Below are 13,730 nucleotides of genomic sequence, written 5' to 3' on the forward strand. Positions count from 1 at the left end.
GGGATGGAGCCGGGCTGCCCGGCATGGCGTGTGAGGGGATGGAGCCGGGCTGCCCGGCATGGCGTGTGAGGGGATGGAGCCGGGCTGCCCGGGGCGGTGTGTGAGGGGATGGAGCCGGGCTGCCCGGGGCGGTGTGTGAGGGGATGGAGCCGGGCTGCCCGGCATGGCGTGTGAGGGACGGAGCCGGGCTGCCCGGGGCGGTGTGTGAGGGACGGAGCCGGGCTGCCCGGGGCGGTGTGTGAGGGGATGGAGCCGGGCTGCCCGGGGCGGTGTGTGAGGGACGGAGCCGGGCTGCCCGGCATGGCGTGTGAGGGGATGGAGCCGGGCTGCCCGGGGCGGTGTGTGAGGGGATGGAGCCGGGCTGCCCGGGGCGGTGTGTGAGGGGATGGAGCCGGGCTGCCCGGCATGGCGTGTGAGGGACGGAGCCGGGCTGCCCGGGGCGGTGTGTGAGGGGATGGAGCCGGGCTGCCCGGCATGGCGTGTGAGGGACGGAGCCGGGCTGCCCGGGGCGGTGTGTGAGGGGACGGAGCCGGGCTGCCCGGGGCGGTGTGTGAGGGACGGAGCCGGGCTGCCCCTCGGCCGGGACTCGCGGGCTCCGTGACCCTCGCGGGTGAGCGGTGGGTCTGGTGGGCCCGCCCTGTGCGCGAGCGGCGGGTGCGCGCTTCGGAGGGCCGCTCGCGAGCTGTGTTTGACGGGGCCGCGGCGCGGTGCGCGGGGCCCGCTGCTCCCGCCTGCTGCCCGGCGGTCAAGCGCCCTCCCGCCCGCAGGCACCGCGGGGCGCTGCGCTGGGACCTGGCGGAGGCCACGCGCAGCTTGCTGACGTCACACAGCCCGACGCAAAAGCGCGCGTGCGTCACGGCCGCGTTCCCGCCAGCGCCGGTGGCGCGGACCGGAGCGTCTGTCCGTGCTGAATTTGGCCCGGGGGAACCCAGCGGTGTTGCGCTGCGGCGGCCGGGTCGGGGATGGGTGGATGTTTGGGGGCAATCTGAGGCTTTTCAGCCAAGAAAACCTCCAAACCTTGATCGCGTTTGAATCCCGAGAGCGCCGCCCATCGATGCGCTGCTGCTGCCGCAGCGCTGCCTGGATCCGCAGCGCCGCGCTCGACCCGCCGCCCTGCCGGCTGCGCGCCCGGTGGCCTCGCCGCTCGCTCCGTCCGCGGGCGGGACGAGGGGGGCGCTTCGCTTTCCCGCCGTGTCCCTCGCGCTCTCCCGTAGGCCGCCGGTGACGTCGCGGGCCGCGCGTGCCCAGCCTGCCGCGCGCCAGATTCGAAGTGCGGCGCGCGCGGGGCGGTTGCTGCCGTTGGTGCCGTTGGTGCCCGCTCCGCGCCGCCATGGCCACCCCTCCCAAGCGCGGCCGGCGGGACGGCCGCATCAAGAAGGTGGCGGTGGAGGGGAACATCGGTGAGTCGGGCCGGCGGTCCTGTCCTCCCGCGCTCGGTGGCTGGGCGCTCCCACCGCCGGCTCCTCGCCTGCTGGCGAGCAGGGCTGCGGTCCGGTGAGGTACCTCAGGTAACCGGGCGAGTCGTGCTGTGCGAGCACGCCAGTCAACAGCTGCGGAAACTCGACGCTGACACCGCAGGAATTAACGCTATAAAAATGGCAAGATTTGGGAGGAAAAAAAAAAGCACGTTTCATTATGGTTTTAATTTATTCACGTCTCTAAAGGGGCGTTGAGTGTGTCTGGATAGAGCGCGTCCCACGCCCTTCCTGGCTGCGGTGTAAATGCAGTGTCGGGTCGGACCGGTCCTGTTCGGTGCTCTGAGCAGGACGAGCCTGTCTCGCTCTTGTGAGGAACGGGGAGAGCTGCGGGCTGTGCTTAATGTTCATAACTCTTTATTTTTTATTATTTTTTTGCGGGGGCTGTGCTTAGACCAGAGGACAGCAGGGGCCAGGGTGCCAGCCCCGTCACCGGCGCTCCCGTCGGTGGTTTAACAACACACTGGCCTCTCTGAGCTTTGGGTGTTGGGTGCTTTTAGATTTCCTGAGCTGTTTATTTCGGCTGCCGCAGACTAATGACTTGTGTGCTGGAGTACAACTTTATGTATTCTTGGCGGAAACCGTCACTTTCACTCTGTGTTTCTGTCACAGTTGCTTGCTTTTCTCTAAAATAAGTTGGGAAGAATGTAACTTCATGCCTGAAACTGGGCCACGAAGTATCTTAGAAACTTAAGACTTAGTGTTCTAATTGCACATGTAAGCTTCTAGAATTTAGATAACTGATGTGGGCTGAGCCTGGTTGTCATGACTGACGTTGTGAAATTTGATATTCGTGTTGTGTGGAACAAGATAAAAAAGTGAAACCTTGTTGATGGCCTGTGGAACCCTGTGGCCTCTGGTTCAGGCGTGTCATCAAGTCAAAGGTACTTGGATGTGGGAGACTCATTTATGGGGCGTAGAACTAGAGTTGTATAGTAGTTAATTAACGACACTGTCGGTGTTGTTTAACTGCCATTCTTCCTGAATGCCTTTCCTACAGCTGCAGGGAAATCGACCTTTGTGGATATTCTCAAACAAGCGGGCGAGGAATGGGAAGTTGTTCCGGAGCCGGTAGCTAGATGGTGCAATGTGCAGCAGAGCTCGGAGGAGGGTTGTGAGGTACGGTAAAAGAACCTCAGCTGAGACGGTTTTTCTTAAAATCAGATAAATGCTCTTCTAATTTTAGAAGACAGGTATATCTGATAAACTGAGTATTGTAGAAAATATATGTAATAGCAACGTTTTTACTGATTCTTATAATAATATTTGAGTTCCTGTTTTCCAGTCTGCTTGGTGTATTATGTAATAAATGTTACTCAACATCAGGATTTAAAGTATAAAAGCGGTAAAAGTGTGCTCTCTTTTATGTATAGAAGGGATGGAAAAGAGTTCTAAGTTACTTTTAGCAGGTGAGGGCCGGGGGTTGCGCAGGTGTCCTGGACAGTGTTCACTAAAGCATCTAGAAAATAATGAAAAGGTCCTAAAGCATTTACCTCACTGCTTTTCCTGCCAGCTGCCTGTAGTTCTGTAGGCAGTCCAGCTGCTACGTGGTGGCCAGAGTCACCACCGTGTAGGCGGCTTTTGGCCGACTGTAGCAGAGTTTTCTTTTTTAGTCTGACGAAGAAGTACAATACATTTTGGTTAATTAAATGTGACCTTTCAGTGGAGGAGCAATGTTTCCCATTTGCTCAGCTATGATTTTTCAGAGTTAGACAGCTCGTTTTTTTGAAGGCTAGTGAAGTAAATTCAAGTATAAACCCAGAGTATAGAAAGTCCTTTCTTTTAAGAACCAAGCCAACAAGTTGAAGATGCCTTTAGTTTAGTGTGGTGGCTTGACCCCAGCCAGCAGCTGAGGGCCCACGCGAACAGCAGCTCACCCCCCAGCAGAGTGGAGCAGAGAACAGGAAGCGTATGGATCGGTACGAAGCCAGTTGAATAAGGAAAGGGAAGAAGATAAGAAAGGAGTGGTGAAAGGCAGTTGCTCACCTCCTTGCAGAAGCAGTCTGCGGGGCGGCGTGGGCGGTGGAGAAAGCAATAGTGGTCGGCAATAGCCAAAACATTGGTGTGTTATTATCACCCACAGCTATCACCTAGGCATTGACCTCTGCCTCTAGATTTTTGAAAATATGTCAATATTTGGACTCACCGTAGCAAAAAGACACAGACAGAAGCAGTCATATTTGATAGACTGCGTTTTCTAGTAGAACTGAGGCACACAGCTTTCGGTTTCAGGCTTTACTGGCTGCCTCGAGGTCTTTGGCCTGGATTCTGTTCTGAACCTCCCAGCTAAGATGAAAGCATCGTCATACCGTAAGATGCTGCATCAGCAGCTGTTACCGTAGGAACTGTAATGAATAGATGTGAAAACAAAGGGAGCTCAGCTTTAAAATGTAACTCTCACTTGTTAGAGTAAAAGGAACATGGATTTTTCTACAGAGTTGTTGAATTTTGTACTGAGAGGATGTGGTTTTTCTATTAAAGTTTGTCAATAGTGGCCGCAGTTTTTTGATACTTGCGCATTTTGAAATTGTAGGTGGCAGAAAGTTGCTTTTTCAGCTCAGTGCCGTAGGAGGAATAACATCACTTGCATTTATGTTGTGCTTTACAGATAGGGTTGAAAGGTGAATGCTGCAATTGTAAACCTGAAATGAAGGCTGAACATGTTTAACTTAGTAAAGCCGTTCTGGTTTACCTTAAACAGGAGTTGACCGCATCACAGAAGAGCGGTGGAAACGTGCTGCGGATGATGTATGAGAAGCCGGAGCGCTGGTCGTTCACTTTCCAGACGTACGCGTGCCTCAGCCGGATCCGGGCGCAGCTCAGCTCGCTGGACGGCAAGCTCAGAGAGGCGGAGAATCCTGCGGTCTTCTTCGAGCGGTCTGTCTACAGTGACAGGTGCGTTGGGCTGGAGTCCTTGAAGTGAAGAGCAAAATTCTACTAAGCAAAACGAGTTTCGTACCTTACCTCCCTTATCACAATCACAGAAACATCTAAGTGGCTTGTTATCTTTGTCTCATTGCTGTTGACAGCATTTCTCTTTTTGTTGTGTAACTTGATATAGTATGTGTAGCTTCTCGTTCTCTGTGGGTATTTTTTTTATTGTTTGAGCGTGCACGTTTCCCTTCACAGGAAGAAGAAGAGTAGGCACCAGGAAGGCTCATGAGCAGTTTCTTTCTTTGTCTCTTAGTCTTGTTTGCTTCCCTGTTTCTCGGAAGAGGTCTAGCTGTTTCATATTGCCGTACTCCCTGTTTCTGGATTCAGAAGGATAGGTTTGATGACTAAATCCAGTCACATAATCCTGATGTGTTTACTGTGTTATAACGTATTGTATATAAATTACCACAGCGTTTCAGTGGTTTGGAGATTATTCTTGAACAGCAATGTAAGCTGCAAACGATAGTGCTTTTTGTGGACGCTGCTGTGGGCAACTGCAGTGGACATAGTTACAGGTGAGGATGCCAGCTCTTTATTTCCAGTGCAAGCGTACGTCCAAGAAGTTCTAGAATTCCTGTGCCCAGCTTCTTTTCCTAGTTACTACACAGTACTTTGGGCAAAAGAAGTGGTAACTGTGTCCATGTTAATTATTGTGTTCACAGGTATATTTTTGCAGCTAATTTATATGAGTCTGATTGCATGAATGAAACGGAATGGACTATTTACCAAGACTGGCACGACTGGATGAACGAGCAGTTTGGTCAAAGTCTGGCGCTGGATGGGATCATTTATCTCAGAGCCACTCCTGAGGTGAGGGGTGAAAACTGATGACCACAGAGAGAATATGAGTCTATGCCCTGCCTGTAAATGTGATCTTGGACTGTGTTCCCATATTATTTTATTTTTCCTAAAAAATTGCAGGGTTTAGCTATGATTCTAGGCTTGTTTTAATTACGAAATAATAACATGCTTGCAGGCAGTTGCAGTAAGGTGACAACTGTGTGTCATTGTGTATCACTGTATGTTGTAGGAGTTGCTTTGAATGTCTCGGGCAAGGAAACAGTTGAGAAATTCTCCTTGAAACATTATCTTCGCAGGGCCTTGAGCTAGGCTGTCACTGTGAGGGTCCTGCTGATGAGCGTTGAGTTCCCATGGTACTATTGCCTGAAGACCTTAATTCTGGAATATGGCTAATACAGTCTGGAAATAATTAAAATAAGAACGTTCTTTCAAATGTAGCCTGTGCATTTTTAAATAAAATGTGATGATAATGATTTTTGAATTATAAGCAAGGGATATATAATGAGCAAAGCAGAAAATGCCACTGGCACTAAAAAAAACGCAAGTACAAAACAGCTGTAGGAACGTAGCTCTGATAAACGTAACAATTTGTGGTTCATGTCCAAGCTGGTTGGGGTTGTGTGAAGCCCTTGCACCTGGAGCGGTGGAGCTGCGCCAGACACGTGCGATTGCGGTGTGCGATGCTTCTGCACAATGCTTTGATGTTTGGGCATAAAATATATTTTAGAAGGAGATAACAATGTAATAGCTCTCTTGAGTGAGACACGTGAACGAGAGAAAAAAACAAAAGTTTAAAAGAGCCCTAATTGCGGTAACTTACTAACGGGCCGCTTCCATGCTTCCAGCTTGCATGCTTTCATCTTTGTTATTGTTGTAAACAATACTAGGATTTCTATTAAAGCTTTTTACTAGGTTCACTGTTGAGGGTTATTTTTCCCTTCTTTTAAGTCAAGAACGTATATTTAAATTAGAAAGTAAACCATTTTTAATCAGTTTTAACTGACTTGTCATTGAGGCTTTAGATGTGTGTTCAGGACAGAAACCAATGAAAGATTACATTTGAAAACTGAGTTCCTAAGAGCCAGAAATGTTGAATAAGATTTTTGAAATGTCCTCTATAATGCCATGTATTTCTGTGCTCTTTACACAATACAGTGACTCCCCTTTTGTTAATAACGAGTTCGTTTGAGGCCTTTCCTTGTTGTGGTGAAGTAGTGCTGTGCATTTCCCGTGGATTCTTTTATTTGTGTGTAGCCAGTGGGCTCCGTGGCTGAATGCGGTGTCATGTTTCTGTGCTCCTAAGGAAGTTAAGCGAGTTGAATGTTTGTCTTGGGTAAAGAGTGTCATATTTGACATTGAGAGCAGCATTTAGCTTTTTTCTTCCTGTAGGTCTGCAAAAACAACCTTTTGTTTTGTTTTTAATCTTTTGCATGTAGAAATGCTTAAATAGGATTTACTTGCGTGGAAGAGATGAAGAACAGGAAATTCCCATTGAATATCTGGAGAAACTTCACTACAAACATGAAAGTTGGCTTCAGCACAGGACACTGAGGTAGGCTTTGTTTAATGGTTACCTAAAGACGCGTGCGTCTTTGTAAGGATGTTCCATTCTGCTCGTTCCACCAATGAAACTTCAGCTTTTCCTGTGATACGTGAAGTTAAATTCCAGCAGTATTTCTGTTTACGCTTCCCTAGTAGTAGTGGCTTTACATGGAATTAGTTACTGCTAGGATGTGCAATGTGCCGTGAGTTCTCTTCACATCGAGCTCTGAATAGCAGTTCAGTTTATCATTAGGTGCTGGGGGGCAGAGTGCTCAGGAGTCAGTAATGTATCCTCGGAGCCACGCTGGAAATTCAGGCTGTAGTGTGTAGATGGAGTTCTTCTCAAGGGGTTCTTAACAGCAACGATGCTGATGGAGACTTACATGATGCATGCTTTTGTTCAGCTAGTAATGTTTCCTTTGTTCCTGTCCCAATACAGAACGGATTTTGAATATCTCCAGGAAATACCTATTTTAACGTTAGATGGTAATGAAGACTTCAAAGGCAAAAAGGACAGATACGATCACATGACTGAAAAGGTAAAATTTGGCAAGCAGAACAAGCTGATGATTTAGGTTAATTGCCGGCATGTTGAAATAAATTCCGGGTACTTCTTGCATTTCCAAGTGTAGCATTCTTGACGTCAGACTAGATGCAGAACCTGTGTTTCTTCATGCTATTTCCAACATGAGTTTTCCATTTAAAAAATAAAAATCAGGGAAGGAAATACTTCCAGGCTTATTTGAGAAGAATTTCGCTAGTAGCTTTGTTTGCAAATGTATTGTCTAAATAATCCCTGTACTGTTTAAAAGAACTGTGATGTGCTACGTCCTGCTTCTGACACAGTGCAGGTATTGTGGAAGGGTGACTGGGGCAGGAGAGGATGAGGGTGGCTGCTGGGGACAGAGGAAGGCTGTGCACGTCTCAGTGGGAAGTCTGGGGTCGTCTTTACGTGTGTGTTAAACTTACAGCGCAAATCGATGGCAGAATTGCCATCCCAGGTGCTGTGACGTTCAGTACAAATCCACCACAATGGAAAATGGAAGAATGAGTTTAGTAAACCTGCAGCCAAGTTTTGATCCAAAACAGTGAGCCAATGCCACGCTGTTATTTTTCTAGGTAAATGAGAGAATACGGGCTGTCCTCCCTTCTGGTAAGCCTGTCACAGTAACGGGCAGTACAGCTAAGGCATATTTTTGCTCCAAAAATACCTTTCACTGTATGTTTCACATCCTTCTAAAGTATTTCCTTCATGGACTTGTGTTCAGATGATTAACAGTCTTATAGCCAGCTGCAGTGTTGCTTAGTTTTGGTGTTGTGTATTAAATGGCACTGTCATTGAAGTTTTTCCTTTCAGTCGTGTTTACTAAAGTGTTCTCCAAAGTCCTTCTCAAAAGCAGCGGTCTGAAACTTCAGGCAATGCTTTTCAAACGTAGCGTCTCACTTTGCTTAGGAACTTAGTGCAGAATATAAATCTCAAGTATTTTCTAGTTTCATTTGAAGGAACAGAGCAACAAGTGTCTATTTGGTATAAAGAGAAGATTGACATTTCTGCTCGCATTAAGAACATCTAATCCTTAGCACAAAAGGTGTAACCTACATGTAAGTTTTAAAGCTGGGCCAAACCATCAACACTGTAACTGCTCAGGTGTTTAGTGTTGGAGTCATCATGGGATTCAGCTGAGGACATTTTGTCTTTTGAGTTCTTGAAGTGAGTCACAGACCTTAGGAATGGTATGTGAGCATTTTTCTGCTCTTGGAAATAACATGTTTACCTCATGAGAAAAGCAGCTTTGTCCTTTGATCTCGGCTTGTCCACTGAGAAGCAGAACTGTTCACCTGATTAAAACCAGCCTTCACAATATTTGCTCTTTCAAAGCCTGTTAGTTGATGGAATGACTGGACATCACAGCTGCGGAGTGAAAATGCTTCCCATCTGCACCATGAGATAAGGCCAGGCTCAGGCACCTACAGTGGGTTTTGCAGGCGTTTAGTGCTGCGCAGCTGTCAGGTTGTCTGCGTTAACCTTTTGGTGTTGTGTCAGTGGAGTCCCGGAGCTCTTACGCGGCTGGTGCTTGAGCCTCTGGTGTACGCGTGCAGGCAGTGTGGCCCCAGGGGCTGTGTGCTTCCGTATCTCTCGTGCTGCTCGCTTTCACAGACCAGTCTGACACTCTGCCCTCTGTGTTACGTGTCAGGTTCTTCAGGCACTGTTACTGTTGGTAGTTTCTGAAGTGGCAGGTGGCGTTCTCATGGTACCTTTTGAGTGTTGGCGCAGTTACTTGTTCCCTGCCCTTCTCTGCATGAAAGAATTTATTTGACCTCTTTTTCCACCTCTGTGAGCCCTGGAATAGGAAAGGAAGGGTCTCAGTTGGAGAATACGATCCAAGATTTGTTTCCATTTCGCATCAAGCAATTGCACAAAACGTTTACAGATGTGCTTTGTGTACGAGAGCCTCTGCCCAAAGAGAACCAGCGTGTTGGGTGGTGCGTTGCCGATGCCTTTCATGCAGCAGTCTGGCTTGGGTGGCCAGAGAGGACAATACTCCCAGCTCAGGCTGTGTCACAGCGTACTTGCTAGGATGTTTTGACACCGAGAAATAGGACTTTTGTGCCTAGATCCTGTATTCCTTGGGCCTTGTATCAACTGGGTTGTTATATTTTAAAAAAGGTGGCCTGAACTTCAAGCCAGAACTCGAGTATTACATTTTAGGTAGTTGTAGTCATTTGAGCTGCTCTTCAAATACTGGAAATCAAATTCAACAGTAGCTGACATATATAAGGCATTGTTCTATGGTATTGTTTTTTTTTTCCAAGTACTATGGTTTTGCTAGGTATTGTTTTATTATTTATTTGCCAAGCTCAGATTCCAGGGAACGTACTAATTAGATGCAGTGGGCTGTGCGTTGACATAAAACATGAGTGGTGTTCTGGCTGTGGGTGTGACTTGGTGTTTCCAAACGACTGGTCTTTTGAGGCGATTGTTACCTTCCTTGTGTTTAGGTTAGACCTGCTTTAGAGATCATTGATTTGTGATGTGAGGCTGTAGTTTAGGAAAATGGGAGGAATGAGTGTCATTCCAATGCGCCTCTCTCTGCACTTGCTAGATTACAGGTACTGTGGCTCAAAATGTTTTCTTGGACCAGAAATGGCGTAGCTGACTCTGAGTTTATTCCTATCATTTCCAGTTTCTGTAGCTAAATCATAAATCATAAAGCAGTAGAGAGGTAAATATTCTTGCTGTGTATTTCTGCTGATAAGTACTTTGTTTGACAATATTTGTTTCTTTTTGCAGGTCAAAGAATTTTTGAGCACCTTATAATCCTCTTTGAAGCGCAGGCTGAGCCCCACTGTTCCAATCATCTGTGCCGTCAAAGCCTGAAGTCCAGCCTCTGCTCTTGTAGGGCTCAGCCCTGGTTCAGGTGTGAGGGACAGTACTAAATAAACCGCTAGGTCTGTTCAGTCTTACATAAAGAACACACACCAATTCAAAGGTTCCAGAATTCCGAGAGTTCCCAAATATTGCGCCTGTTTCTAATCAGACCAGTAAGTTCGTCTGGAGTACGTTATTGTAATTTTTAAAATTTATTTAGTGCCCAGTAGCTATTTAATTTCAATCAGGTAGTGTTTTTTAGATCTCTTCAGTGTTGTTAGTGGAATTGATACGTAATAGATGTCTCATTGCTATGAGGAAGAGAAAAGTAAGAACCATTTTTGCTGGTGAGGAAGTTTTGATAAAACCTGGAGTTTTATATTGGAAGCTATTGAAAAATGTCATCTGACAATTTCGATGCTCTTGGCAGAATACACTGAATTGAAACAAACTCAAATGTGGCTTAAATTGTGTAGATATCCAATTAGTTTTTCTATCTGTTTTCATAGCGCACTGCAAATGAGGCTATTAGAGGCTTTCCATTCTCTAGCATGGGGTTTGTGCGGGTTTGTTGTTGCCTTTTTTTTTAACCTCTTAATAAACCAGAGCTGATTGTGGCTGTCGACAGTTCCTCTTCTCCTGCGGAGGAGTGTTTGCTTGATGGTTGCCATAGAGGGAAGAGGAAGATTTTGCAAATGGCCTCCATCTGTAAATGACATGTTTCCAAACGTTTCCTTAATCGCGGTCTGGACGTCAGAGCTGGCTTCCTGCTTTTGTTCGCGTGTTCACGGGGCCTCCTGGGTGCTTACCGGGACCTGCAGGATTTGAAGCAGGCTGTGCTTTCTCATCCTCTGTGAGAACGGGAGACCTTGGCGCAGCAGCTGCTGTTCTGGTGCATCTTGGTTGTTAACTGAGCCACTTGAGCTTCAGGTGCAGAAAATATAAACTACACAGGGTACACATCTGAATGTGTTTTATGAACTGCTTTGTTCTGCTTCAAACGTTTCTGAATGATTGCACAGCTGGCTTTTGAATGCAAAAATGTTACTGTAAAGCGTTTTCTAGCTTACCGTGGTGCCTGTGTTACCTGCTAATGTGCGATGGAGTATTTTCCTTTGTGGTTGGAATTGTGCTGGCGTTCTCTCACTGACTGAAAAATAAAAGTGATTGGAAAGACTTTCAATGCTTTCATAGTGTTGGCTCCCTTGTCTCGTAAAGGAAATAATGCGGTAGATGACTAGTACGTAGTAGCAGTACAACGGATGAAGTTAAGATTATGTGTTCTCGGTGTATTTGGTATACAGGTTCTCTAGGATGATTGCAACACTGCAGCTGGCTTCACATTTTTTTATGTATGGGAAATGAGCTTATGTGATAGAGACACGGGATTACAGAAATCTATCGTATGTATAGCTTATCAGTAGAGGTGTTTTGCATGATATTTATGTCAATAAAGGAGCGTGGCAGTAGCAGGGTGGAAGATCTTGGTTTGGACTTCAGAGTGGCCTAGTGAGAGGAAAGATTTTAACATCTCTGCTCCAGAAATGAGGTCAGGTAGAACAGACAATGGTTCAGTTCAGATTTACTTGAAACACATTGTAGAAGCCTTTAAAACATTCTTGGCAACAGTCTGAACAGTAAGAACTTAGTTTCACCAACAGTGCAATTATTGCTACAGTTTTGCTGTCAAAATGGTGGATTTAATTACAGCAATTGGAGTGACAGTGCTCATTTCAGGGGTAAACAAGTCCGAGTTCTAATAAAGACTTCATTTTAAACCCTTCACAGAGCACACAGACTCTGTGGCAGGTTATCTGCGTGTCGTTCCAGAAAGCCTTACAGAATCTGACTGCCAAGTTTGGGTTGAAGGAGCAGAGTCATGACCAATTATAAGAACGTTTTTAATTGCCGCAGAGAAAAAAGCAGAAACAAAGCACGCTGCCTGCCCGCCCCCCGGCTGCTCGGGGCTTGGGAGCTCGGGGGCTGAAGTACGTGGAGCTGCAGTTGTTTGCGTGTAGGACGAATGCAGCAGCCCCAGAAGCGGAGATGTCCTTAGGCTGTTCTGCCCGCGCGGCAGCTGGGGCCTCGCAGCGCTAACAGCGCCTCAGCTCTCCAGATCTGTCAGTATTTTGTTGTTGGCTTCAGTCTGTTGGCAGCCTGCTGCAAGGCGGGATCGGTGTGCTGGGGTCTGTGTTTCTGAACTGTCTGCTGTTTGGGGGTGATGGCTTTTCAGTCTTTGCGGTGTCCCTTTCTTTTCCCCTGGGTAAGAGATGCTTCGATCGAACTGTCTGGAAATGCTTCTTTTGATCGAGTGTCATCACAGTTGGGGCAACAGAATCGGTGTAGAGGTGGTGTTCTTTCCGGTTAGAACACAGATTCAGATAGTGACTGGTAGTGTTTTAATTGTTGTGCAAGTACATGTGTAAGCAATGAACTCAATATTGCCTCATCATATTTTCAGTTGCTGTAGTTGTTTTCTTTGTAGTATTTTTTAAGGTCTTTTAATACAGATGCTTCTCGGAACAGCAATCAGTTTTGTTGGTAGAACTTAGTTTTCTATACCTTTATGCCAGTTATCTATTTCTACTGTTTTCTGCTTATGTAAGCAGACTTCATAATGAATTGCATATCAAATGTGATGGGTTTTGAGCTTCTTTGGTTCTTTTTCCAGTAAGTACAGACTCCAGGAGTCTATTTGTGAGATAGGTGACACAGGAGAAATTTGCCATGTACTGTTAAGCATAGACCAAGAAGAATGTATGTAGTAACAGTTAAGTTATATCTTAGGAAAGAACAATAAGTGATTGCTGTTGCCAAGGGGTTTCAGCATAACTAGGTATAGCAGCTTCAAGGTTGTTTTCGCTGTGTAGACTCAGTGCGTGACCTCGAGTAAACCACTCTTTAGCTCAATCTTTTAATCTTTTAAGATACGGTATCTCCCCGTCTCTTCAGAGGGCAGGAAGGATTATTTAATACTGAAGTTCTCTTCTATAGGTCCGGGGTGTTCTATTAGGAATTAAGAACGGAGAAAGCCCTGGTTAGAGGTTTTTCAGTGGATGTTTCCATGCCCTCACAAAAGGGGTCACTGGTGCAGATTGTGGCCAGTGGCAATTACTTAGTTCTTTTAAAAGCTATTCAAAAGCCGTCCGTGCAATGCCACTTGTGTTGAAGTTAGTTCACTGAAGAACATGGGCACTGAAAACTCCCTGTTTGTAAGGAGAGCAAACTTAGTCCAAATGCGATCCCCTGCTACGTCCTGTAGCCAGTGGTGACAGCGAGGCTACGACAGGTCCTGCCACACGAGGTCATGGCGTCCTCAGTTCTCGCTTGCGGAGCTCCCTGCAAGAGCAGTAGCGTTTGAACGCTGAACGGCTTTGGAGAAGGTAAAGCATGAAGAGGTCACTTCCTTGCTTTGCCATTAAACTGATTAATAAATACTCCAGTGAATGAGGTAAATCTTCGTCTCTGGAGGGAGGGGAATAAAGTGAGCCTGGTTGGATTAAGTGGAAGACTAGAAAAGGCAGAGCTAATGGGAGGGATTTTGACACCAGAAGGTCTTCATGCAGCCACCAGCTGTTTCTGTTCCGTGAGTGAACATTAGCGTGTGG

General features: G+C 46.8%; 1 protein-coding gene across 2 annotated transcripts; it reads left to right on the forward strand.

The window, feature by feature from the left end:
• The first annotated feature begins 838 nt into the window (after positions 1-838).
• Positions 839-11,305, forward strand: DCK (deoxycytidine kinase). 2 transcript variants are annotated; one of them, XM_065062919.1, is made up of 7 exons: positions 839-1,400; positions 2,476-2,594; positions 4,177-4,370; positions 5,072-5,219; positions 6,647-6,762; positions 7,192-7,291; positions 10,045-11,305. In XM_065062919.1, exons 1-7 carry the CDS (start codon positions 1,331-1,333, stop codon positions 10,069-10,071), a joined length of 774 nt encoding a protein of 257 aa, XP_064918991.1. In that variant the 5' UTR covers positions 839-1,330; the 3' UTR covers positions 10,072-11,305. The 2 variants fall into 2 exon arrangements, with proteins under 2 accessions (XP_064918991.1, XP_064918992.1); XM_065062920.1 differs by lacking the exon at positions 839-1,400 and adding an exon at positions 1,475-2,359.
• The last annotated feature ends 2,425 nt before the right edge of the window (positions 11,306-13,730 follow it).

The sequence above is a fragment of the Columba livia genome, chromosome 4 (genome assembly GCF_036013475.1).
Source record: "Columba livia isolate bColLiv1 breed racing homer chromosome 4, bColLiv1.pat.W.v2, whole genome shotgun sequence".
Lineage (NCBI taxonomy): Eukaryota > Metazoa > Chordata > Aves > Columbiformes > Columbidae > Columba > Columba livia.

What these genes read in the sequence shown, in the direction of transcription:
- DCK (XM_065062919.1), top strand. Translation starts at nt 1,331, where the DNA reads ATGGCCACCCCTCCCAAGCGCGGCCGGCGGGACGGCCGCATCAAGAAG. An exon ending in CTTCAGCACAGGACACTGAG is followed by an intron (nt 6,763 to 7,191) that starts GTAGGCTTTGTT and finishes GTCCCAATACAG; the next exon opens with AACGGATTTTGAATATCTCC. An exon ending in ACGATCACATGACTGAAAAG is followed by an intron (nt 7,292 to 10,044) that starts GTAAAATTTGGC and finishes TTCTTTTTGCAG; the next exon opens with GTCAAAGAATTTTTGAGCAC.